This window comes from Suillus paluster (assembly GCF_016628075.1).
Source record: "Suillus paluster strain FC165 chromosome Unknown EDB91scaffold_6, whole genome shotgun sequence".
Classification (NCBI taxonomy): domain Eukaryota; kingdom Fungi; phylum Basidiomycota; class Agaricomycetes; order Boletales; family Suillaceae; genus Suillus; species Suillus paluster.
Window position 1 is genome coordinate 941,350 of NW_024537566.1, and position 20,512 is coordinate 961,861.

Sequence of the window (20,512 nt, forward strand, 5' to 3'; positions counted from 1 at the left end):
TTCCGCCCAAGCAGTTCGGAATGGTCGCTCAGCCTCCATTAGTTGTTGGATGGAAGGGTCAGGAAGACCTCCAGTACGGCATTTGTAATCACCGAGTCGATCTCGGACAGATTGGTCTTCCCGAAAGATTAGCAAAAAGATAAATGCTCTGCTTTCAGATACTCACATTCTGGGTGTTCGTATTTCCGAAAGGATGAAGCTCCCGGACCATCAAACGTACATCTTTGACATCAAGCTCTGGCTCATCTGCACGAAGTTCGGTAGATGATTTGGTGGCTTGGGAGATACAATAAGTATCAATAATCATCTAGAATGAATAGACCCACATGAAATAGACACCTCTAATGTAGCCGGTGCAAAAGTGGGAGGATCAGCAGAATCCGGCAACTCATCAACATCAATGACATCATCCTCAGGCCCGAGGTACAATTCTGGATCAATGAGACAGCTGGCATCATCAGCCTCACCCGGATGTGATTGATCTTCAAGGGTGAAGTTAGCATGGATGGTGAACAATGATCATAAGGAATGTATAAACATACCGGGCATTGCAGGCAATGCATCTGGTGGTCCGGATGACATAGAATCATATTCTATGTCATCATCCGGCCCAAGGTATAAGTCATCTAAGTCATCTGAGGGACACCCGGTAAATTGATAAGGAATGATAAGAATACAACATACCTAGTGATACCCAGCCCATAGATGAGTCATCCACATCCATAGAATTATAGTTGGTCACCGGGGGGTCATTAAATCTAATGGCTGGATGGGAACTCATGTGGTGTGGAGAATTGGTGGACTGGTTGACTGATAATTGAAAAAACTTCGAAGTTCAACACACAACCGGCGATTGCCGAAAGTTCAACGACGACCAAACAAACACAAACAATCAATGATTTTATCAATCGTCCATCAAATGTCTTGTTTGATTTGAAACTTCATCCTTCTGATAACTGATCTCAATCTGATTTCAAGATCTTTCAAATCTCTCAACTCACTCATCATGTCCACTCCAGTTGCCGACTCTTTGACCTGATCTCAAGAATTCCACTGCCCAGATCATGGCCATCATCAGTGCCGCCTGGCAGATTCCCCCAGGTCCCAGCCACTCAGCTCTGGGAAAACAGGTTGGTACACTTGTGGTATGTATTTTTTTTCGTGTTTTTTTTCGTCTCTAACATTCCAGGTAGTCTAATGTAGCAAAGGAGTATGGGTCTGGGGAAGGTCCTATTCCTGGACTCATCATTTCGTGCCTCAAAGAGCTACACCGCATCCGGAGCATGGTTCCCAAGGTCTGGCCCGACTGGCACACCATCGGGTATGACGATCCCCACGTTTTGAGGCACCCCTGGCACCCCAAGGTCCTCGCCTGGGAGGCCATAGGTGACCGGACCTTTGATCTCCCAACTGCTGCCCCCCCATCCACAGGTCCGATTCCAGTCAACCTTCCCTCCCCAGCCATCCCTACCAGCAATGTCGCCGGCCCTTCCACCAACCCCACCACCGAGTTCTGGGACAAGGGGAAAGGTAAGGCCAGTCTTCGCTGATCCATGAGCCTGAGGCAGAAGGCAGTAATAAGAGGAAGTCCCCTTGATTTCGGGACCACCCTCCCAACCCCCGAAAATCCGTGATGAAGAGTCGCAAGCATCTGAGGTTGGCTCGCAGTGGTGAAGTCCAAGCCCATGGTGGAGTCAGAAGATGAGGAAGACACGATTGTCAAGGTATGTCATCTCGTTCTTCTTTTACTTGTCTCACATTTTCTTGTAGCCATTTTCGGGTGGAGGCACCGGAGGTCGTCGTTCCCCTGCTCTCCACAGTTATTGCAAGGACTGCCCAATTCGCCTCAATCACCCAGGGTTCCGACGAAGAAACCCTTTGGCCCTGCCACGGTAAGTCACGCTTATGCATCCAGGACTCGGGTGTATGCTTACTGTTTACCAGGTGATTGCCGGCAGTCGCCCAGCAGTCGTCGAGCCCTCCCTGGCCAACTCCCGAACCCCCTGGTGCAGGCACCCCTGGTCATCCCTGCAGTTGACATTCTCATTCCCGGACCGGTGAGTACTTTTATATATCTCAAGTGTATCCATACACTAATACAACTCACAGAAAAACCCATGCTACTGCTTGCAACAAGCTACAATGGCCTTGTGCAACTCGGATGGACAAGAGGACCGGGGCTCCAGTGTATGTCGTGCATCTACTGCACGACAAAGAAGATCAAGTGCACCCCCGCATCTATGGGATCCCCGCCTCCTCGCAGTGGTGCCTCCTCTACCACCCGGAAGACGAGGTCCAGGACACCATCCAGGGCTCCCTCCAGGGCTCCCTCCAAGGCTCCCTCCAAGGCTCCCCCAGGCTCCCCCATGTCCCAAACCCCTGCCCCCTCCCAAGCTCCCCCTGCCTCCCAATCCAAGGCCCAAACTCGAAGTCAGTCTCGTGGCATGGCCGGAACTCCCGGTGTCAATGCGGTGACAACCCCCAAGACCCAGACGCGTGGTCACAGCAAGACCATCACTGCCGTCAAGGCACCTGCACCTGAACCAGCTTGTAAGTAACCCGAGGTTTATTTTTATCATTGTCTGACCTTAGGTTTGCATTCTAGCTCTTCCGGCCTCGAGTTCGGCAGTCCCGGCTGCAGCACGTGGCCCGGCAGTCCCTGCTGCAGCACTTGACATGCCCATGCCGGATCTCCATTCCATGGCCATTGCGATTCGTCAAGGTGCAGCTCAAATCGCTCTTCTGGAGGATCATGTGGCAGAGCAGGATGGTAAGATTGATACCCTGCAATGCCTTCATGAAGGCCTTAGGCGCGAAATCATGCTCCGGCACCCCTCATTCCCACTGCCCGATCCTCCTGCCAATGCATCATCCTTGTTGCTTGATCAATCCGGCCCCCCCACCATGTCACCCGCTGAATCTGCACTCCCACCTCTCATTGATCTCACAATGGAAGGCATTGCTCCCACAACCGCAACCACAACAGTCCCGGATGCCTCTGCCATTGATGGCCTCCTGTTTGATTACAACCAAGTGGCTCATCCAGAGGATCCAGATGCATCTGGCGAAATTGTGGACCCAGGTGATCTGAGCAACCTTGTCCCAGAATATAACTCCTCCGATGACATGGATGTTGAGGTTGAGGTGAAGGTTGAAGAGGCTTCTGAGGAGGTTGACATGGCTACATAATTGCATAGTGATAGATGTATATACAAGTTTTCAATGAATGTAACCTCTGCCAGTCCATTGATCGAGTGACTGAGTTCCCAGTACCGAGACCCGACACCCGAGATTCGGTACTTGGTACTCGGTGATTCGTGTGTTCCGAGTGTCCGAGTTTCAAGTTCGAGTACCGACACCCGAGTACCGAGTATCGACACCTGAGATTCGTTCGTGTGTTCGAGGTCGAGATTTCAAGTTCAAATGGAGTTGCGACTTTCGAGTTTCGAGTCGAGTACCAACACCCAACACCCAAGTACCAACACCCGAGTACCAACACCCGATATTCGGTACTCGGTACTCGGGTGTCGGGTGTGGGTGTTGGTACTCAGATTATGTGAGTTTTGAGTTTCAAGATTTGAGTTTCTTGATTCGAGATTCGAGTTTCGAGTTTCTAATTGAGTACCGACACCCGACACCCGACACCTGACACCCGAGTACTGATGATACACACGAATCACTGAGTACTGAGTACCGAATCTTGGGGTTGGGTGTCAGTACTTGACTCAAAACTCGAAACTTGAACACACGAATCACCGAGTACCGAGTACCAAATCTCAGGTGTCAGGTGTCGGGGTCGGTACTCGACTTGAATCTCGAATCTCGAATCTTGAAACTGAAACTCACATAAATCTGAGTACTGACACCCAACACCTGACACCGAGAGTACCGAGTACCGACACCCGAGATTCGGTACTCGGTACTCGGTACTCGGTGATTTGTGTGTTCGAGTTTCGAGTTTCAAGTCGAGTACAGTACCGCACCGACACCGAGTACCGACACCCGACACCGAGATTCGGTACTCAGTACTTGGTGATTCGTGTGATCATCGGTATCGGGTGTTGGGTGTGGGCGGGTGTCGGGTGTCGGTACTCAATTAGAAAACTCGAATCTCGAATCTCGAATCAAGAAACTCAAATCAAGAAACTCGAACTCACATAAAATCTAAATACCGACATCCAAACACCGACACCCAAGACTGAGTACCAAGTACGAATCTCGGGTGTTGGTACTCGGGTGTTGGTACTCGACTCGAAACTCGAAAGTCGCAACTCCAATCTGAAACTTGAAACTCGCATAAATCTGAGTTTCAAATCCCGAGACTCGAATCACGAGTGCCGACCCGACACCCGAGTACCAAGTACCGACACCCCGAGATTCGGTACTTGGTACTCGGGTGTCGGGTGTCGGTACTCAATTCGAAACTCGAATCTTGAAACTTGAAACTTGAAACTCGTATATATCTGAGTTTTCACGATATTATGTCCGTACATCATCAGTAAGTATAAAAACAATGACTGACGAAAAACTGCTATATGACATAGAGCTATCTTCCAAAAATATATACAGCTGTGCGTGAGGATGGAAAGGGAAGAGAAAACACAGGTGATTTGGGGGGATTTGGAAGAGGGGAATGAAATGGCGGTAAGATTTGAGATGGAGAACACGGGTGAAGAGAGGAATACAAGGGTGAATGAGAGTAGTACAATGGAACAGATTTGGGGTAAACCCTTAGCTAAGAGTTGCAGATGAGACTCATGTCAGCCAGCAACAAGACTCGCATAGTAGAGTCAATTACAGATGAAGCAGGGGAGTTGAATGGGATGATGTATTGAGACTCTAAGAGTCGAAGCCATGTGAGTGCCTTAAGTGAGCATGACTCGGTACTCGGTACTCGGGTGTCGGGTGTCGGTACCCGACTCGAAACTCGAAACTCCTATATGATACATATCTGGGCCCACCCATCTGTCTAATATTACCCGACGTCGGCCCACCCATCTAGGTAAAATTCCCCACTTCGGCCCACCCATCTATCTAATATTTCCCTACGTCGGCCCACCCATCTATGTTATAAATATTTCACCTCACCCTCAGCCCACCCGTCTATCTAATATTAACCCACATCGGCCCACCCATCTATATAATAAATATTTCACCTCACCCTCGGCCCACCCATCTATCTAATATACCCCTACATCGGCCCACCCGTCTATGTAATAAATAATTTGCCTCACCCTCGGCCCACCCATCTACCTAATAATACCCCACGTTGGCCCACCCGTCTAAGTAAAATACCCCACGTCGGCCCACCCGTCTATCTAATATTTCCCTACGTCGGCCCACCCGTCTATATAATAAATATTTCACCTCACCCTCAGCCCACCTGTCTATCTAATATACCCCTATGTCGACCCACCCGTCTATGTAATAAATAATTTGCCTCACCCTCGGCCCACCCGTCTACCTAATAATACCCCACGTCGGCCCACCCATCTAAGTAAAATACCCCATGTCGGCCCACCCGTCTATCTAATATTTCCCTACATCGGCCCACCCGTCTATGTAATAAATATTCCACCGCTCCCTCGGCCCATCCGTCTATATAATAATATTTGCTATACATCTCTCCTCAGGTCTATAATATATGTCAATCCTACTCTACATATTACCCATATGGGCCCACCCATCTCCATAATAATATTTCTCCCAGCCCATCCGCCATCATCGATGATATATATAACATCAGCATAGATGGGCCCACCCGTCAACATCGGAAATAATATTTCTCCCAGCCCACCCATCAACATCGGGAATATACATAACATCGGCCCATAATCCGCTGGCCTGTATTACATGGGATATTATGTAGGTCGGGTGACCCATATAGTACGGGATTTGTCACTGAAGGGGCTCTTGTTCTGATTTGTGAATAAAGAATTCAACTGTCCATGTCATTTCCTGACCGACCAGCAGCAGTTCCTCTGCCCAACAGTCATGCAGTGCCAGTGTCTGAAGCCAATGGACACAGTAAACTGTCACATGAAGAAATTAGCACCAAACAGGAATAGGTAGGTCAGTGAAGTGCACACATTCATTCATCCAGTCATTACTTCTGGAATCCCCCTGGACATCAATGGACCAAAACCATGTCAGCATGCTATTTCTTTGACTGCATGCATTTGGGTCTTCCACCACTGTAGTAGCCTTTAAGTTGGCCTTCTCCAATGGCCGATATTTGGTCAATAAATCATTGGCACTGAGATGGACAAGCTGCTTGCAGCATTTTGAGTGGATCTGCATGTTCAAGTGAAGGACCTTGTTGACCAAGTGCACATGAGCCCATGCCCTGGTCGACCGTGCTTGTGACTTTGCTGACTGAACTATGGTGCGAAAGAGAACAGCCTTGTTGGCCAAGTTAACCCTGATGGCATGCAATGCATCATTTGCTTGGCCTTGTCTTAAGGATATTTCTTGCAACACCAGGTTGGCAACGCCCCACTTGGCACACCTTTTGATGCTGATGTTAGACAGCAATGGAATCACCACAGTCTCGGGATTGAACTTGACCAGCATATCAAATTCTTCTTCATCTGACCAATCTGGATTCCAACTGGTCATAGCTGTCAAATTCATCAAGTTGGTCTTGCCATTTGTGGCGACACCGAGTGATGGCCAGCTTCTGGGTGTTGGTTGGCTGCTTTCCCAGTTTCTTCACATCAATCAGGAGGACTACTTGTGCCTCCTTGAGTGTGATCCCACAGGCCAGCCATGTTGCAGCACCACAATGGATCTCGCTGGTGGGCCATTGCATCTGGTGGTTCAACAGGTGCAACTCTTGCTGTTTTCTTGTTGGTGCTTTGCCAAAGCATATCAGCATATTGCAAATGGATGTTCTGTTTGCCCGTACCTTTGGTCAATTGAACTTCATATATGTCCATGGCACTGGGATTATGAAGTCAGTCATCCTGAGTGGCAGTGGCCTCTGCTTCCCATTTGGCAAGGGTGTCATTGTTGGCGGTCTTGGTCAACTGGTTAAATGCATATTGGCTGTATTGGACTCCCTGTACAGCTTCCTTGAATTTTCAGCAAAGGAATTTGCCTAGATGCTTTGAGATTTGTGAACTCAGTCAAATAATATTGCTCACTCATGCATATCATCTTCATAAAATTACAGTCGTTCATTTGAAAGTCCAAACACTCCTTTCGGTGGGGGGTGGACATCCCTCTCCCTGACAGCAATATTATGTTCAAAGGCACCCAAAGGGTCTCCATGATTTCACCGTCAATCCTGGCTACACCGGTGATGAAGTTGGATGTGTACCATACATAGCATTTGTCTTGATGGCTATGGACATGCCAGAGCCCAATGCTTGGAACAATCTCCATGCCCCATGGAAGGTCAAGATAGGGCGACTCCTCAATCTGCTGGTTGAGATACCTGTGATATTGACAGTTAATGTTGTAGAATGTCAATGCACAGTCGATCCCATCGGTGTTGTACCCCAGAGCTTGGCACAGTGCATAATCCATGTTCATCTGCCTTTTGGCTGACTGACACATCAGTTCAACTCGGTTGATTTAGTATATCAGACGGCGAACCTTTTCCCTTTCTGAAAGTCCACCATTGAATGGGGAATGAAACACCCATGTCTGGCACAAGCACACCCGCCTATCCCTGTCACCTCGAGCTTGTGGCACAACACATTTGCCTGGTTGACCGCTCAGTGGTTGTTGCAATCTGATCTCTGCACCATGTCCTGCGCCTCAGTGAGATGCATTTTGTATTGGGCATCACCGACCATGAAGCCCAAGCTGTCGGTCAATGCCACCTCATCGGTTGGATTGGCCAGATACAAATGTTCGGCCTTGAAATTGCCACCCATGACCAAAGATCTTAAATACAACCATGTATGGTTGGACCCATTCCTATCTGAAAAATTGACATTTACCCCGGGCTGTGGACATGCAGGACAGAAGAGTGTGAGTTCCCCTGCCTTTGGCTTTCTCTTCTCATGGCTGAACCCATGCCACTTGAGCTGTTTCACTTGATTCCACTGCCTACCCACCCTCATCAATTCCCTGTATCGGTCCTTCTGGCCATTGTGAGTGATGCAGCAGAGAACATCAACATCACTCACTGGAACCAGATGAGGAAACACACTGGAAGTAACTCACCTCAATTTACTGGAGTAGTTTATGGTGGAAGTCCCACATTCCAGGTTGTCCAACAGGAAGTCGTCCAACACCACAAATGTGAATGTTGTCTTTGGCGAAGTGAAAGATGCCGGGAAGAGGCCCATTTCAAATAGTTGCATGTCAGGGCTTAGTGTGTCGGCGCACTGACAGAATCTGATCATCAGGGAGTGGAGCCCTGACCTGTCCACTACCATGGTTGTTTGAGGATTATTGACCAAGGGTATCCAAGGGCCCTCAGTCAAATGGTCTCCTTCATCATCTGTGTTGCACCACTCGTCTGTGAGACCAGGGCAAGGCTGGCCAGCATGACTGAGGTGGATTTCCAGGCCAATCTTGGTCAAGGAAGTATCCTCAAAGAATCCCCCAGTTCATTGACTGATCTGATGGAATGGCATGTGGCTGTGTGTCGTCTGACAGCAATGAGTACAGAAGAGTGGCTCGGCCACGCAGCCATAAAATCTGTAGACCCCATCCTTTGGACAGACCAAGCAGGTTCTGTTCAAAGGTGGACCCTCTCACCGAAGGAGCAAGTCCAAGTAGTCGTTGGTCTTGGACTGCCACTCACGCAGATAGTCATTTTGACTCTTGATACTCGGTGTCAGTGAATGGGAAAAGGCAAGCAAATGGTGAGCTTGCAATGGACTTATGAAGCCGACACGGCTCCAAGTTGCATTGGGCGAGGTCATGGTGTTCATAGTCACCCTCCACATGAAGTCCTCTGGCAGATCCCTGCTCGGTAGGGGATTTTCTGGGGGATGAATGAACTGATTTGGTTTAGTTGGAACATTGAGCTTTGACAAATTGTCCTTTATCTCCCCTAGATGTTTGTTTGTCCTCACATTGAACCAAAGAGGATGTTTTCAGAGGACTCCAGGCCTTTGGCTTTGACTTGACCATGTTCCAAAGTCCTACTGTGATTGTCTGGATGTGTTGCTGGAAATGGGATGCTTAGACTTTGGGACAATACGGTGCTTACATGCAACTGCCAAATGCAATGCATCATATGTAATAGTCACTTTTACCTCACATGAATCATTAGCAAGGATATTCATGGCACAATGTCAATGGTTTATAGTGATTGTGTATATAATACATTGAGAGCACTTTAGGACCTCTTACTTCACTTGACATACCTGCCCATGCATCTGCACCACTCAATAAGTCTTGTAGCAATAGGGGTCACACTATTTGGTACAATCTAGCCCTTAGGGCTGCTCAATTCTAAAAGTTCGCGTTCACTTGGGATCCGAGTATTACGATACAAGTTATTTAAGTCTTAAGCGCTTCATTTCCGCCTCCGTAAATTAGTCCCAAGCCCAAAGAAGGCTGGATGTGTCTGGCTCGTAGTTATTGTACTGTTAACAACTCCAGCACTGCAGCGATGGATTACTACTATCCTAACAATGGTGGCAGATATAATCAACATCAGTTTCAGAGTAGGGTTGAGCATCAACAGCAGGAGCAACTACCACATGGCTATGTCGTGCCACATGGAGGTGGACAATGTTCTGCTCCACTGGGCAGTTACGAGCACCAGGCAGTAGTGCCTGCACACAACACGAGGCATCAGCATCAGCAACAGCAAGAGAATTATCATGCAGAACATTACTGGTTTGACACGAAACAGTAGGTCATTATTTTCTCAAGCTCTGTATGTGACTGATTCTGTATCGTGAATCCAGCCAGCTGCAGTGGGAGCAGCCCTATGAATCAATTCCCTGACCTGAACATAATCAGCAATCTGAAGTACAAGTGAGTAGCCAATAGCATGAATGGAATACTTGACGAATACTGACTAGCTGAAGCTTCCTGATATTTGCCAGGTGCTCGAAGCATGTGGTTGGCCTCAACCAAATGATTTAAATCAATTTGTCTATGGTCCAAGTCAGGCAAACGAGGCAGGAGGTGATCCAAGACCTCTCCCACCTCATTCACAGCAGCAACCATTGCCAGCCACAGCTCTGCAACCACAGAAGCGAGGACGTGAGGAATATCACGGTAACCTCCTCCTGGAAGATGGTGACAGTGCGAAGAAGATAAGGAAAACTGAGAACGACACACCATCAACTCGGATTAGTAGTGAAGCCCATGCCAGCAAAGGATTGAAGCGGAAGGCCACAGGTGCAAAGCTGAAGACAAAGGCAAAGACGAAAATTGATGGGGAACAAGCTATGGCTCACCTTCAAGAGCAAAGCCATTGGTCAGACGAGGACACCAAACTTTTGCTCGAAACCCTGCTAGGTGGCGACAGTGAATTCTATGAAGGCCTCACTGGCAATGCTAAACACATCTTCAAAAAGGTAACAAAGGTGCAAAGTAGACTTGCCTTGATAATTGCTAATACCATACCATACAGGTCTCCGAACGTATATTGAAAGGACGATGCAGCCCGGAGTCAATCAAGGGACATTACGAGCGCTTACGACGAGTGTTTTCATATATCTTGAATTTCGAGTCCATCACTGGCAATGGCGGTGGTGATCCTGATGTTGAAGTCCTTGACGAGAAGATTGAGAATGCTCGAACAGCTGGGAAGGATATTGGGAACTTATCTGGGGCTACCTTGAAAAAATGGTACGACGAGGGATGGTACAAACTGTTCAACAACAGGTGAGTAGCTGAACCTCTGTGCGAAACATTACTGACACGAGTTGGCAGACTTGGTGAGCACCCGGAACTTGTGCAAGAGGAGGATTTTCGCTCTGGAACGATCTTGGATACAATCAATATCAGCAGTGATGAGGGTAGTGATGGTGAAAGCAAGGACAGTGATACGGAGAGGAAGACTAAGCCAAAAGCAGGTCAACCTGCGCGCAAATCAGTTTTATCCGCAGGTGACAAGAAAGTTAAGCCAACATCGCAGAAAGGAGTCCCTGTGCCGCGGCACAAACGCAAGGCTTCGCAGACTGGTATCGGCAGTGAAGCTGCTGAGTTTTTCGCATCAAATGTCGAATTCCTGAAGGCAACAGCAGATAGCGACATTGCATGCTTGAAACTCCTCGAAAAATGCGAGCTCCGAGAGGACAAACAATATAATTACATGGTAGAGAAAGGGCGGGCTGAGATGACACTGGCAGAACATGAGGCGAAGGTGAGGCATGCAAAAGAGATTTTGACTACAGATGGGATGCCAGATAAGCTGAAAGCGGCAGCTCATCAAATGTTATTGGACTACTTCACTATTGGAGGTCAGTAATTGCTATCGAGTATCATAATGGAAAAAGATCATTGAGAATCGCGAGACGACGATAACGACCAGCTTCCCTCAACCACTTGTCTGACTCCCAAGCAGGAAGTTCTGGTTCATCATCCCCGGCGGCTCCGCCATAGCCAGAGATATCAACATCAGCTCGGTCATCCTCAGCGTCGTCATGATCAGGGTCAGAACTATCAAACAGTGGAATGAGCTCAGGTACATCTCCAAGGTCAATGCACATATTGTGCAGAGCAAAAAGTGCCTCGACAACACGGTAAGTATCTCGGATATCTTGCTCAGGCGGCAAATCCTTCAAACTGGGAAAACGGCCCTTGAGCATACCAAATGTATGCTCAACAATGATGCGCTGTGAAGATAAACGCTTGTTGAATTTACGGCGGCGTGCTTTTTCAGCGGTTCGGTGAATGGGCGGAGGACATAGGGCGACGACGGATAGCCTGGTTCAGGGTCAGTGTATGAAAGATGTGAGGGTCAAGAAGAATAGACCTTTATCAGTGAGAAGGAGAGTATTGTTTGGGAAATGATCGAGCCGATGTTGCCAGACGTGAGACTTCTTCCACATTGTCACGTCCGAAACTGATCCTGGCCATCCTAGTTCAATTGCTGTGAATCATTTCTCGTGGTCGACAACAGCTTGAACATTGATCTACATATCAAGTAAGTTAACAGAAAGTGTCGTGTTTGAGATTTACTTACAGCGGGATATTTCTTTCGACAAATAAATGTTAGGCCATTTCGATCCGGCATCTTGGTAAGCCATATGAGGGAGCCATCGAGCATCCCAATGCAATCTGGAATTCCCGACCGGTCCATAACCCGTCTCGTTGTTTCATTCTGACGATCCTCATCACCCCAGGTAACTACTTGCATTCCGATCTCTCGCAGAGCATGCACTATGCGCTTGCAATAGAGGAAGACAGTTCCGAAACCAATCCCAAGCTTATGGGCAGCTTGCAGGGAGTCCCCGCCACGAGTCCCATAACAAAGAAGGGAACATGCAAGCTGATAGTGCACAGGTCGCTGTGGTTTCCTCCCCATCGATTGAAAGATGGGATTCTGCTCTAAGATTCGCACTAAGCGGTCAAAAGTTGCACGACTAATACTACCAGATCATTAGTGTGTTAATAAGATCGAAAACGAAACACACTCACCGATATTCATGACGAAAGTCTCGATCAGGCCAACTCAATGATATATCAAAGAATTCATTGCACTTCCGCCACTGGATATAGGGACCATGAGAGCCGGGCACAGATATCATCAGAGAGAGAGCATGAAGGCCCATGGCTGTCCCATGCAAAAAGTGAGTGAGCCGTTCGTTGCCTTTGTCGTCATCAAGATCTTGATGATCTGGAGTGAAAAGCTCCCTGAGGTGGCCTTGCTCACGCCTGGATACGGCCAATGTACTAGCCAGAACAGAATGTAAAATTAAAATATCCCTATGATCTTGCTTTCGTCGCTGTGCACAGGGCATATTGATCACCATTGAATGTTGAACAACGCGTTGAACGATGGGAACTGATCAAGTTGATAACGCGGGATTCTGAAAGTCACCGGCTGACGGCCAGCATCCGGTTCCAAACAAGGAGTTGTAAGCATCGGTAATCAGTGTCGTAACTTGCTCGGATCCCAAGTGAACGCGAAATTTTAGAATTGAGCAGCCCTCTTACATGCAATTATTACACTGGTATGTCACTCATCTGAATCATTGCTCACACGACCCTTCCTTCCATTTTCTGTTCCATCAACCATATCAACCCTCTCCTGCATTCACATTTGCAGGTCCTTCACTCTAAGCTACCTATTGTGACATGGCTCAGATGAAGATAAAAACAGGGGATTAGCCTTGGTTGAATGACAGAGAGACAACTACTCTGCAGTCCCATGTTGAGGACTGGGAGAAGGTAGATGGGACCAAATGACAACATATCTTTAAAGCAGCTGCCAGGGAGGCCAAACTCTTTGCTCCAAAGATGGACAAAGAGCTCTTGAAGCAACAAAAAGAGGTAAGTGTTTCGGCTGTGATGTTGGGTCATGCTGCATTGCAGTAACGATGGACAGAAATACAGGCAGTGGTTCCATAATCACAAGAAACACAAGGCCAATACAAATCCACCAATGAAGCTCCAAAAGAAATGGAAGGCTGACATCCTTCAGCAAATACAAGAAGAAATTGAGGAGGAGACCGGGGAGAAGCCTGAGCAGAAAGAAGTTCTCAGGAGGTATCAACCTAAGATGATGGCAATCATGAAAGGGCTGGACGACAATAAGTTGGAGGAAGCCCAGGCTAAGGCTGATGAGTGGACCAATCAAGCACCTGATGCCGCAGTCCAGGCCAAGACGGCAAAGAAGAAGGGCAAAAATATGATCAAGCACTTTGCCAAGGAGATGTTCATCAGGAAAAAGGGTTTTTGCCATTTTTGGCTGTTTATTCAAATAGAGACACTATGGGCTATATTTAAATATATGTACGCTATATTAACAACTTGAGTGATATAGAGTTAGACTCTTGCTATAAATCACACAAATCATATATATACTAAGTATTGACTACCAAAGCGTCTGATAAGCAAATTTACTTGACCAATTGTTAAGAAGAAAACTGTTGCATAAGTCCAAAACATTAGCAGACTTCCAGCTGGAAGGCCAACTAATGTTAGGACCCAAGTGAGGAATAAGATGACAAGATTGATGTATAGTAGAAAGAGAAACTATGTCACCTGGAACAATGTTGTTGTTCTGGCCAATAGCCTTAGTGACTGAATACATATTATGATGTCGTCCTGGCTGTTTAGAGAGTGTGAGCCATTCCACATAAGCCAAATGTTCCTTAGGCCAGGCAACTATAGCATTATCCATGATCGGAATAGAGTCTGGAAGGCGAAAAATGACTTTTAGCCTTCCAACTTTCATACCTGCAAATGTATTGGTCAGTAAAGCTTAACTTGATAGGAAGTACTAGTAGCATTAGGTAGCGCACCATGAAGTCCAGTGGACTCAGCTTCATCTGACTGTGCAACAACTACAACATAAATCTCCCATCTCCCACATCCTCAGCTCTGCCTTTCCCTGGCTCAGCCCTGACTGAATCTATCTCCTCCTGGCCATCTACATCGTTACCAAGAGTGTCCAATGAAAATTTAAAGGTGTGCCAGACATCCAGTTGATGGAAGGGTAAGTGTGCGTGAGGGAGCTGAATGTGTGATATGGCTTCCCCTCTGGGAAGAAAGCGATTAAGATACACCCTCAAATGGTGCAAAAAAGAAGGACATCTGTGTTTTGATATGATGCTAGAGAGTGGCTGAGAAGGTGATGCCGGCTTCTTGGATATCGCTAGCCCTACTCCTGGACGTGTTTCAGACTCTAGTGCATCCTGTTCCTCCTGCTCCCTCTCTACTTCAGTCGGATGATAGTCCTTCAAGTAGGTTTCAAACATTGCGACCTTTTCCTGACGACTCAACCACTGAGTCATCTGCGGTAGTTCATCCCTGAAATTGGTAGCCCTCCACCCCTCCTTTGCGTAGTCAATGTGGAAATGCTCAAACATTTCTGTGTTGTAATTATCAGTAGTACCGAAATTTCGAATACACTCAGCATAATGCTGCATGGAGTGCAGCTTAGGGATGTTAAAGTGGTCGCAGATGCCTAGATCAATCAAGATGCACTTGTTGGCATGGTACTGCTCTAAGGCCACTTGAAGATATCCCAGGGAGTCCTTGTTGTGTGAAGGATATTGAGAGATATATATAAAATCCAGTAGCACCCAATAACAGGCTACCATCTATAATTTTTAAAGGTGAGTGAGTATCCCAATGAACTCCAATGAACTCACTTGAGACGGAGCTTTCCCTATTATGCACCCCAGAAGTATCCTTCTCATGTCTTTCCTCTCCTTCCCAGATATCTGAGCCAGGTGAGACCATCTGTTCTTGAAATGTCGCATACCAAAACAAGGCAGAAGTGATCTAATCCTAGCATCCAATTCAGCGTCGGTCATCACGCTGCTGCACCAGTGGATGAGGTGCTTTACCACCCCTTGGTACAACTGGTGCAGTACGTCAGGGGTGATGGACATGTGTATGTCGCAATGTGGGAACACCTCCCAGAATGGGTGCCTCACCCCTCCTGATACATTGTCCTGCTTGCAGCGCTCCTGAAAGTTGCTGATAGATGTAGAGTTGGCCCTGGCAGCTTCTATTATCTTCAAGGTTTTGCGTTGGGTCCTCCATGGACCCGGGTCTCCATCTCCCATCTGGCTATCATCCACCTCGCACTTGGGACAGGTCCCGTACTTAGCACAAGTTACCAGGCACTGCTCCGGGTAATCTGCCACATAGCATGCTAGTATTGGGTGCACCATGCGCACTTTACCGTCTCCTCCAGTCACCTCAACACCACTTTTTCCTGCTTCTATTAGCGGCTCCAAAACTATCCGCATAGAGTCATGGAAGAGCTGTTGAATGCGGGTAGATTTTTGTTTCCTGCTGAGCTCATCACCAACCATCTTGCTGACAGAAAGGTATGTGACAAGGATACAGGCATGCTGGGATGGTTTCCATCTAATGGCTCTGAGAAGGTTCCCCAAGGTAAGGTAGACAGGGTAGGCAGTCTTGTCGCCAGCAAACTGGGTGAGCTGGGTCTTGTCAGTGGCGATGATGACTGGAGCCACACAAGACCCTGCTGGAAGTCTGTCCTGAGTCAATGAAAAGTGAAGAGTCGGTAAACCAGTACTACCAGGGGTAAAAGTCATTAAACGCTCACTTGGACAGTGTTCCACCAGTCCCCAGTCCACATCTCGTTGTAGATCCTACTATCCCTAGAAGCATTTGTGAAAACTCTCTTGGGTCTATAGACAATATTGTTTGCGTGTGCTGGATTTCCAAGTAATGTCTTGACAGCGTCGATCGGATTCCAATGATAGATGATATGTTTGTGCTCTGGGTCATTCTTGAACCAAAGTTCATGAGTCTTCCAGCAAGCATGTGGAGGTACACTGTTGACAATCTTGTGCAATCCCCTAATATTATGGTATAAGAGACCTAGTCTTTCAGAGACCTGTTGTTGGAATGCATTAAGCAGAAAGACAATTGTGAGGTAAAATAGAACCAATGCTCACCCCAGGTATCGCCATGAGTCGATCAAATGATTTGTGACCTATGCTGTCCTGAATGGCCCAGCAGGCAACTCTCCACTCTAGCTCAGATTCAAACGGTGCAAACATGTTCGTCTTCATGGATGTCCCCTCTCCCAAATCTTCCATCACCACATCTACGTTGGTATCAGATCCTCCAAATTCTCTCCTCCATCTCTGATGCACCATTTCATCCATACGTATCACCTTGCCTGCAGTGGGATGCCCATCTTCAACTCGCATGTCTAAAGCAGAGGATGGGTCGGGGGATCTTGGGTGTTCAGGTGGGTTCCCGATAGGAATGAGATTGAAGAGTCTATCATGGAAGTCTTCCATAACTTGACCTGGTTCCTCCTCCATTTGTCCTTCCAGTCCATCAGGAAGAGGCTCATTTATTTCTCGCGTTAGTACATCTTCATCAACTGCGAATTCTCCTGGAAGGGTTAAAGCCCTCAGCTTCCCTTTCTTGTACCATCTACAAGACTTGGTGGTACTAAGATGAGTAGCCAGTCCTTGGGTTGTCCTCAGGCGCTTGTGACAAGCAGGACATACTGTAGGGTCATCGTCCTTAGCTCGAGTGTGTTCAACATTCACATTTAAAGCCTGCAGGGCAGAACAAAAGCCTGTCATCTGGACAAAGGTAAGATGGTAAGACAAAGGTGACGGTCTATAAATGTTAAGCTTACAATCAAAGGATCCAGATAAGAAGCGGCTATAGGGTTATCCTAAAGAGAAGGCATCAGGCATTGTGTCCCACGCCATCACTGCAACAATTTTCACTGACAACGTGCTCATCATCCCGCCTCACTTGGGAATGTTCACAATCCAATTATTGCAAATCCGTATTTGAAAGCTACAAAATGATCGCTACAAAACCACTTGGGCAAATGTTTGTTGAAGTACATGAATGAAGGTTCAAAAAACATGGTCCTCAGTCCAGCCATTGAATACATGCAAGCGACCTCACCACTAAGTATCTTATCCTCTGGATTTCCTCTGACGCTTCCCTTCCCCAGAGAGATTGGATGAACTGACAGATGTGCCGGCTGTACCAGATGATGGGAAGACTGATGATGAAGTAGTCACACTAGTGGAACTGTCACTGTCCTGCAATAAAAGTGCCTTGCGCTTCTTTGATCCCGAGGTGTTCTCTGAGGTCTGTAAGCTCTGGCGGATCTCATCGGGAGTGTAGATTTCAAATCCGGCGAACCCAGAAGATGCAGAGATATGGGTACCTGAAGGTGGTAGGGATGCGGGCAGGTATTCCATTTGGCTAACCATGACTGCCTGCTTGGAGGTCAGGTTAGTCAACGAGTTATGGTATCTCTCCCTCGCTGTCACAATCAATGACTTGTCTGGTGCACCATCCTTGTCAACTGGTACTGCATCAATCATCTCTCACAGGACATTGATCAGCTTGGCATGAGTGAGCCCCCAGCACTTCTCTGCAGGAAAAGGCCACAGCAAGTTGTAGATCTTCTTCCATATTGCCATCATGTTGCCGACCTTCCAGTATGGATCAAGGGAACGCTCAAATGCATCCCACATCAGGTTCTCCTTTTGCATTATCACTTCATCGTCTTGGAAGTTGGAAATGCCAAACTTCGCCCATTGAGGCACTGCACAAGAACACACAAGAAATTCTGGAGAAGCGGCTGTGGCTGCAGTGGTTCTGGTATGACTGCGGCGTGTCGATGTGGGGGGGGGGTGTTATTCTCACCCCAACCTGCATTAGAATGTTTGAACTTCTTTGCGGTGAGGTTGGCTGAATCAACTGTGGTGGAAATCCCTGTCTCTATGGCATCGGTATTATGAACAGGGACAGGCCAATCTTGAAGTTGATGGTAAGGACCCATAATGTTCACCCCGAGCACAAATATGAGAAAAATAAATGACTCCAAATCATGGCAGATATTGGGGGGATGTTCTCGGTTGACACTACTGTAAGGGAAAGTTCCCTACTTTCATATGAGCACTCGAGCAAAAAGCAAGCAAAAAGGATGAGCTTACCGTTGTAGTCCACTTCTTTTTCTCTTCCGAAGCTTTCTCCGAGTCATCCAAGAAGTCCAGTGCTAAGCCGAAGTCCCCTGATCATTCCAGGACGCATGGGAAACCACTCAGATTCTACTATTTCTCCACAGAATTTGGGCACTCCTTCATCAATACACCAATTAGGCACAGTGTGATCTTGATCTGCTATGGGCACCCAAAACCATGTATTGCCGTCACTGGTATCATGGTGGATCAACCCACATAACCAAGCATTGAGATGACCTAGGTTGTGGACTCTAAGCATTCTGAAATTTGGGACTGAGATGTGCACTCACCCTTCAAAGCACCTATCAACCCTGAGAAGAATTCCTGGTGACAGGAGAACCAGGTACACCTGACTGTGTTTGTCTTGAAGATGGTTCAATAGTGCACAAGGGGATAGATTTCCGCGGACAAGGGCTTCATGATGTTCGCAACACTGTCTGGTACTCGCGCCCCATCACAGTCGATCATCATAACAGGGTGCATAGGACATGCGTTGGTCACGAATAGGGAGGTGTCTGGGGTAGGAACCTTCGTTGTCCTCATCATCCCACTGCAGGTTTGGGCCATCGCTTGAACAAGACTGACTGTGACTTCTTCTCAGCCTCAGTGTCATGAATAACGTCAGGATAGGGAATCTTTTCTTGCTCTATTAAATGTAAATGAGATGCAGACCAATGAGGCACGGATAGTTCAGAACGCACCTAGTTTTATGCAGAGCCTTTTGAAGGAGCTCCTTGTCCTCCAAAAGTTGATGGATCTCTCTGTCCGGTAAGAAACAGGTCAACCTGCCAAACCTCCTTTACAATTCAAAGTCTCTTGATCAACCCCCAGTTGCTGTCTTGGGCCTCTGACCGCCATCACCCTGAGTGGTGCAGGCCAAATCCTGGCGATACCATTATAGATGATTGAAAGCACCGTAGTCGGCACCATGTCTTCTTCTGTGGTACTGTTTGCCTTCATCAACCACAATGACAGATTGTCCGTGGAAGTGGGAGCTTGGTAGTAGGGATCGTATCCAAGATACCGAAGTTCGGTATGCATGAATCAAGATAAGACTTGCATGTATTTGATAGGATTGGCATAGATATCGATGGGTTCAGAAAAGGCCCCACAACCACGAGTGAAAAGAGCAATCCTCATTTCTGGTCCAGTCAAGAGAGCTCCTACAAAGAAGCGACGATGCACTTGGTTGGTGAAGACCAGCCAGGAAACTTCTACCATGTACTCCTTGGAGGCCTTGAGAAGAGCCTCGGAGTGGCGAATACTTGACATCGATAACAGATTTGACATCTGACCACTCATGTGAGTCATTGGTCACAAGGGTGACATCCGGCTTGCGAGCGCCAGTCCTGCTTGTCTTGGATGATGCCGCCACCCCTGATCTGGCTTGAAAGAATGTGGTACTGGTGCTTATCCAACGGCGATGAGGATTGTCGGAATTGTGTGGCTGTATGACTCCCAGCTCTGTGAGGTACCGATCCACCCACAAGCACGTCTTCGCACCGGGAATGAGTCACAAAATCCGCGTGCAATGGATGCCAACTCACCTTGTTCAAAAACTCAACCAGGCGCACTTCATCGGAAGGACTGTACAGCCAAGGACACACATCCTTTGACCAATGACTCACAACGAATCCTTCAGCTTGGTTTCATGCCTGCAATGAGAGATCATGAGGGTATGTCACCTGAAAACAAGATGCACGTACCTCTGTGACAAGTGTCTTAGTCACAGCCATTGCGATTGCAGTGTTTGTGTCAAGGTCAGCAACATTCGCAACTTCCATCAAAACACTGAGAAGTACAGTATTCACTCTCTGGATTTCTATCTGTGACTGCACTAGGATATCGGTTGATGATGGTGTCTTCTTGCTGGGCACTTTATTTGACATCACTTCGCAGCCTACTTCATGTATCTTCTGCGCCATGTCTTG

The 20,512-nt window shown here is 47.5% G+C and overlaps 8 protein-coding genes across 8 annotated transcripts; 3 read left to right on the plus strand and 5 right to left on the minus strand.

Moving 5' to 3' along the window:
• Positions 1 to 2,366: 2,366 nt before the first annotated feature.
• Positions 2,367 to 3,189, plus strand: EDB91DRAFT_1078597 (uncharacterized protein; the record flags this gene model as incomplete). The annotated part of the gene is made up of 2 exons (XM_041315038.1): positions 2,367 to 2,550; positions 2,606 to 3,189. 2 exons carry the CDS (start codon positions 2,367 to 2,369, stop codon positions 3,187 to 3,189), a joined length of 768 nt encoding a protein of 255 aa, XP_041181888.1.
• A 2,709-nt stretch (positions 3,190 to 5,898) lies between these two features.
• EDB91DRAFT_1078598 (uncharacterized protein) lies at positions 5,899 to 9,093 on the minus strand (the record flags this gene model as incomplete). The annotated part of the gene is made up of 10 exons (XM_041315039.1): positions 5,899 to 6,032; positions 6,090 to 6,610; positions 6,663 to 6,855; positions 6,908 to 6,922; positions 7,146 to 7,438; positions 7,600 to 7,709; positions 7,752 to 8,137; positions 8,186 to 8,505; positions 8,716 to 9,013; positions 9,036 to 9,093. 10 exons carry the CDS (start codon positions 9,091 to 9,093, stop codon positions 5,899 to 5,901), a joined length of 2,328 nt encoding a protein of 775 aa, XP_041181889.1.
• Positions 9,094 to 9,577: 484 nt separating this feature from the next.
• On the plus strand, positions 9,578 to 11,728 carry EDB91DRAFT_1078599 (uncharacterized protein; the record flags this gene model as incomplete). Its single annotated transcript, XM_041315040.1, has 7 exons — positions 9,578 to 9,822; positions 9,883 to 9,948; positions 10,082 to 10,496; positions 10,553 to 10,806; positions 10,855 to 11,388; positions 11,489 to 11,666; positions 11,693 to 11,728. 7 exons carry the CDS (start codon positions 9,578 to 9,580, stop codon positions 11,726 to 11,728), a joined length of 1,728 nt encoding a protein of 575 aa, XP_041181890.1.
• A 295-nt stretch (positions 11,729 to 12,023) lies between these two features.
• On the minus strand, positions 12,024 to 12,887 carry EDB91DRAFT_1078600 (uncharacterized protein; the record flags this gene model as incomplete). The annotated part of the gene is made up of 3 exons (XM_041315041.1): positions 12,024 to 12,059; positions 12,110 to 12,515; positions 12,565 to 12,887. The coding sequence occupies 3 exons, from the start codon at positions 12,885 to 12,887 to the stop codon at positions 12,024 to 12,026; spliced, it is 765 nt and encodes a 254-aa protein (XP_041181891.1).
• Positions 12,888 to 13,386: 499 nt separating this feature from the next.
• Positions 13,387 to 13,903, plus strand: EDB91DRAFT_1078601 (uncharacterized protein; the record flags this gene model as incomplete). Its single annotated transcript, XM_041315042.1, has 2 exons — positions 13,387 to 13,419; positions 13,475 to 13,903. 2 exons carry the CDS (start codon positions 13,387 to 13,389, stop codon positions 13,901 to 13,903), a joined length of 462 nt encoding a protein of 153 aa, XP_041181892.1.
• Positions 13,904 to 14,435: 532 nt separating this feature from the next.
• On the minus strand, positions 14,436 to 16,646 carry EDB91DRAFT_1235082 (uncharacterized protein; the record flags this gene model as incomplete). The annotated part of the gene is made up of 5 exons (XM_041321282.1): positions 14,436 to 15,194; positions 15,246 to 15,341; positions 15,471 to 16,106; positions 16,175 to 16,468; positions 16,530 to 16,646. The coding sequence occupies 5 exons, from the start codon at positions 16,644 to 16,646 to the stop codon at positions 14,436 to 14,438; spliced, it is 1,902 nt and encodes a 633-aa protein (XP_041181893.1).
• Positions 16,647 to 16,829: 183 nt separating this feature from the next.
• On the minus strand, positions 16,830 to 17,096 carry EDB91DRAFT_1030513 (uncharacterized protein; the record flags this gene model as incomplete). Its single annotated transcript, XM_041312706.1, has 1 exon — positions 16,830 to 17,096. A coding segment is annotated over one exon (267 nt), but the record flags the coding sequence as incomplete, so codon positions are not given.
• An 846-nt stretch (positions 17,097 to 17,942) lies between these two features.
• Positions 17,943 to 20,506, minus strand: EDB91DRAFT_1244166 (uncharacterized protein; the record flags this gene model as incomplete). The annotated part of the gene is made up of 6 exons (XM_041322388.1): positions 17,943 to 18,205; positions 18,265 to 18,502; positions 18,555 to 18,631; positions 19,749 to 20,076; positions 20,129 to 20,191; positions 20,288 to 20,506. 6 exons carry the CDS (start codon positions 20,504 to 20,506, stop codon positions 17,943 to 17,945), a joined length of 1,188 nt encoding a protein of 395 aa, XP_041181895.1.
• Positions 20,507 to 20,512: the final 6 nt, after the last annotated feature.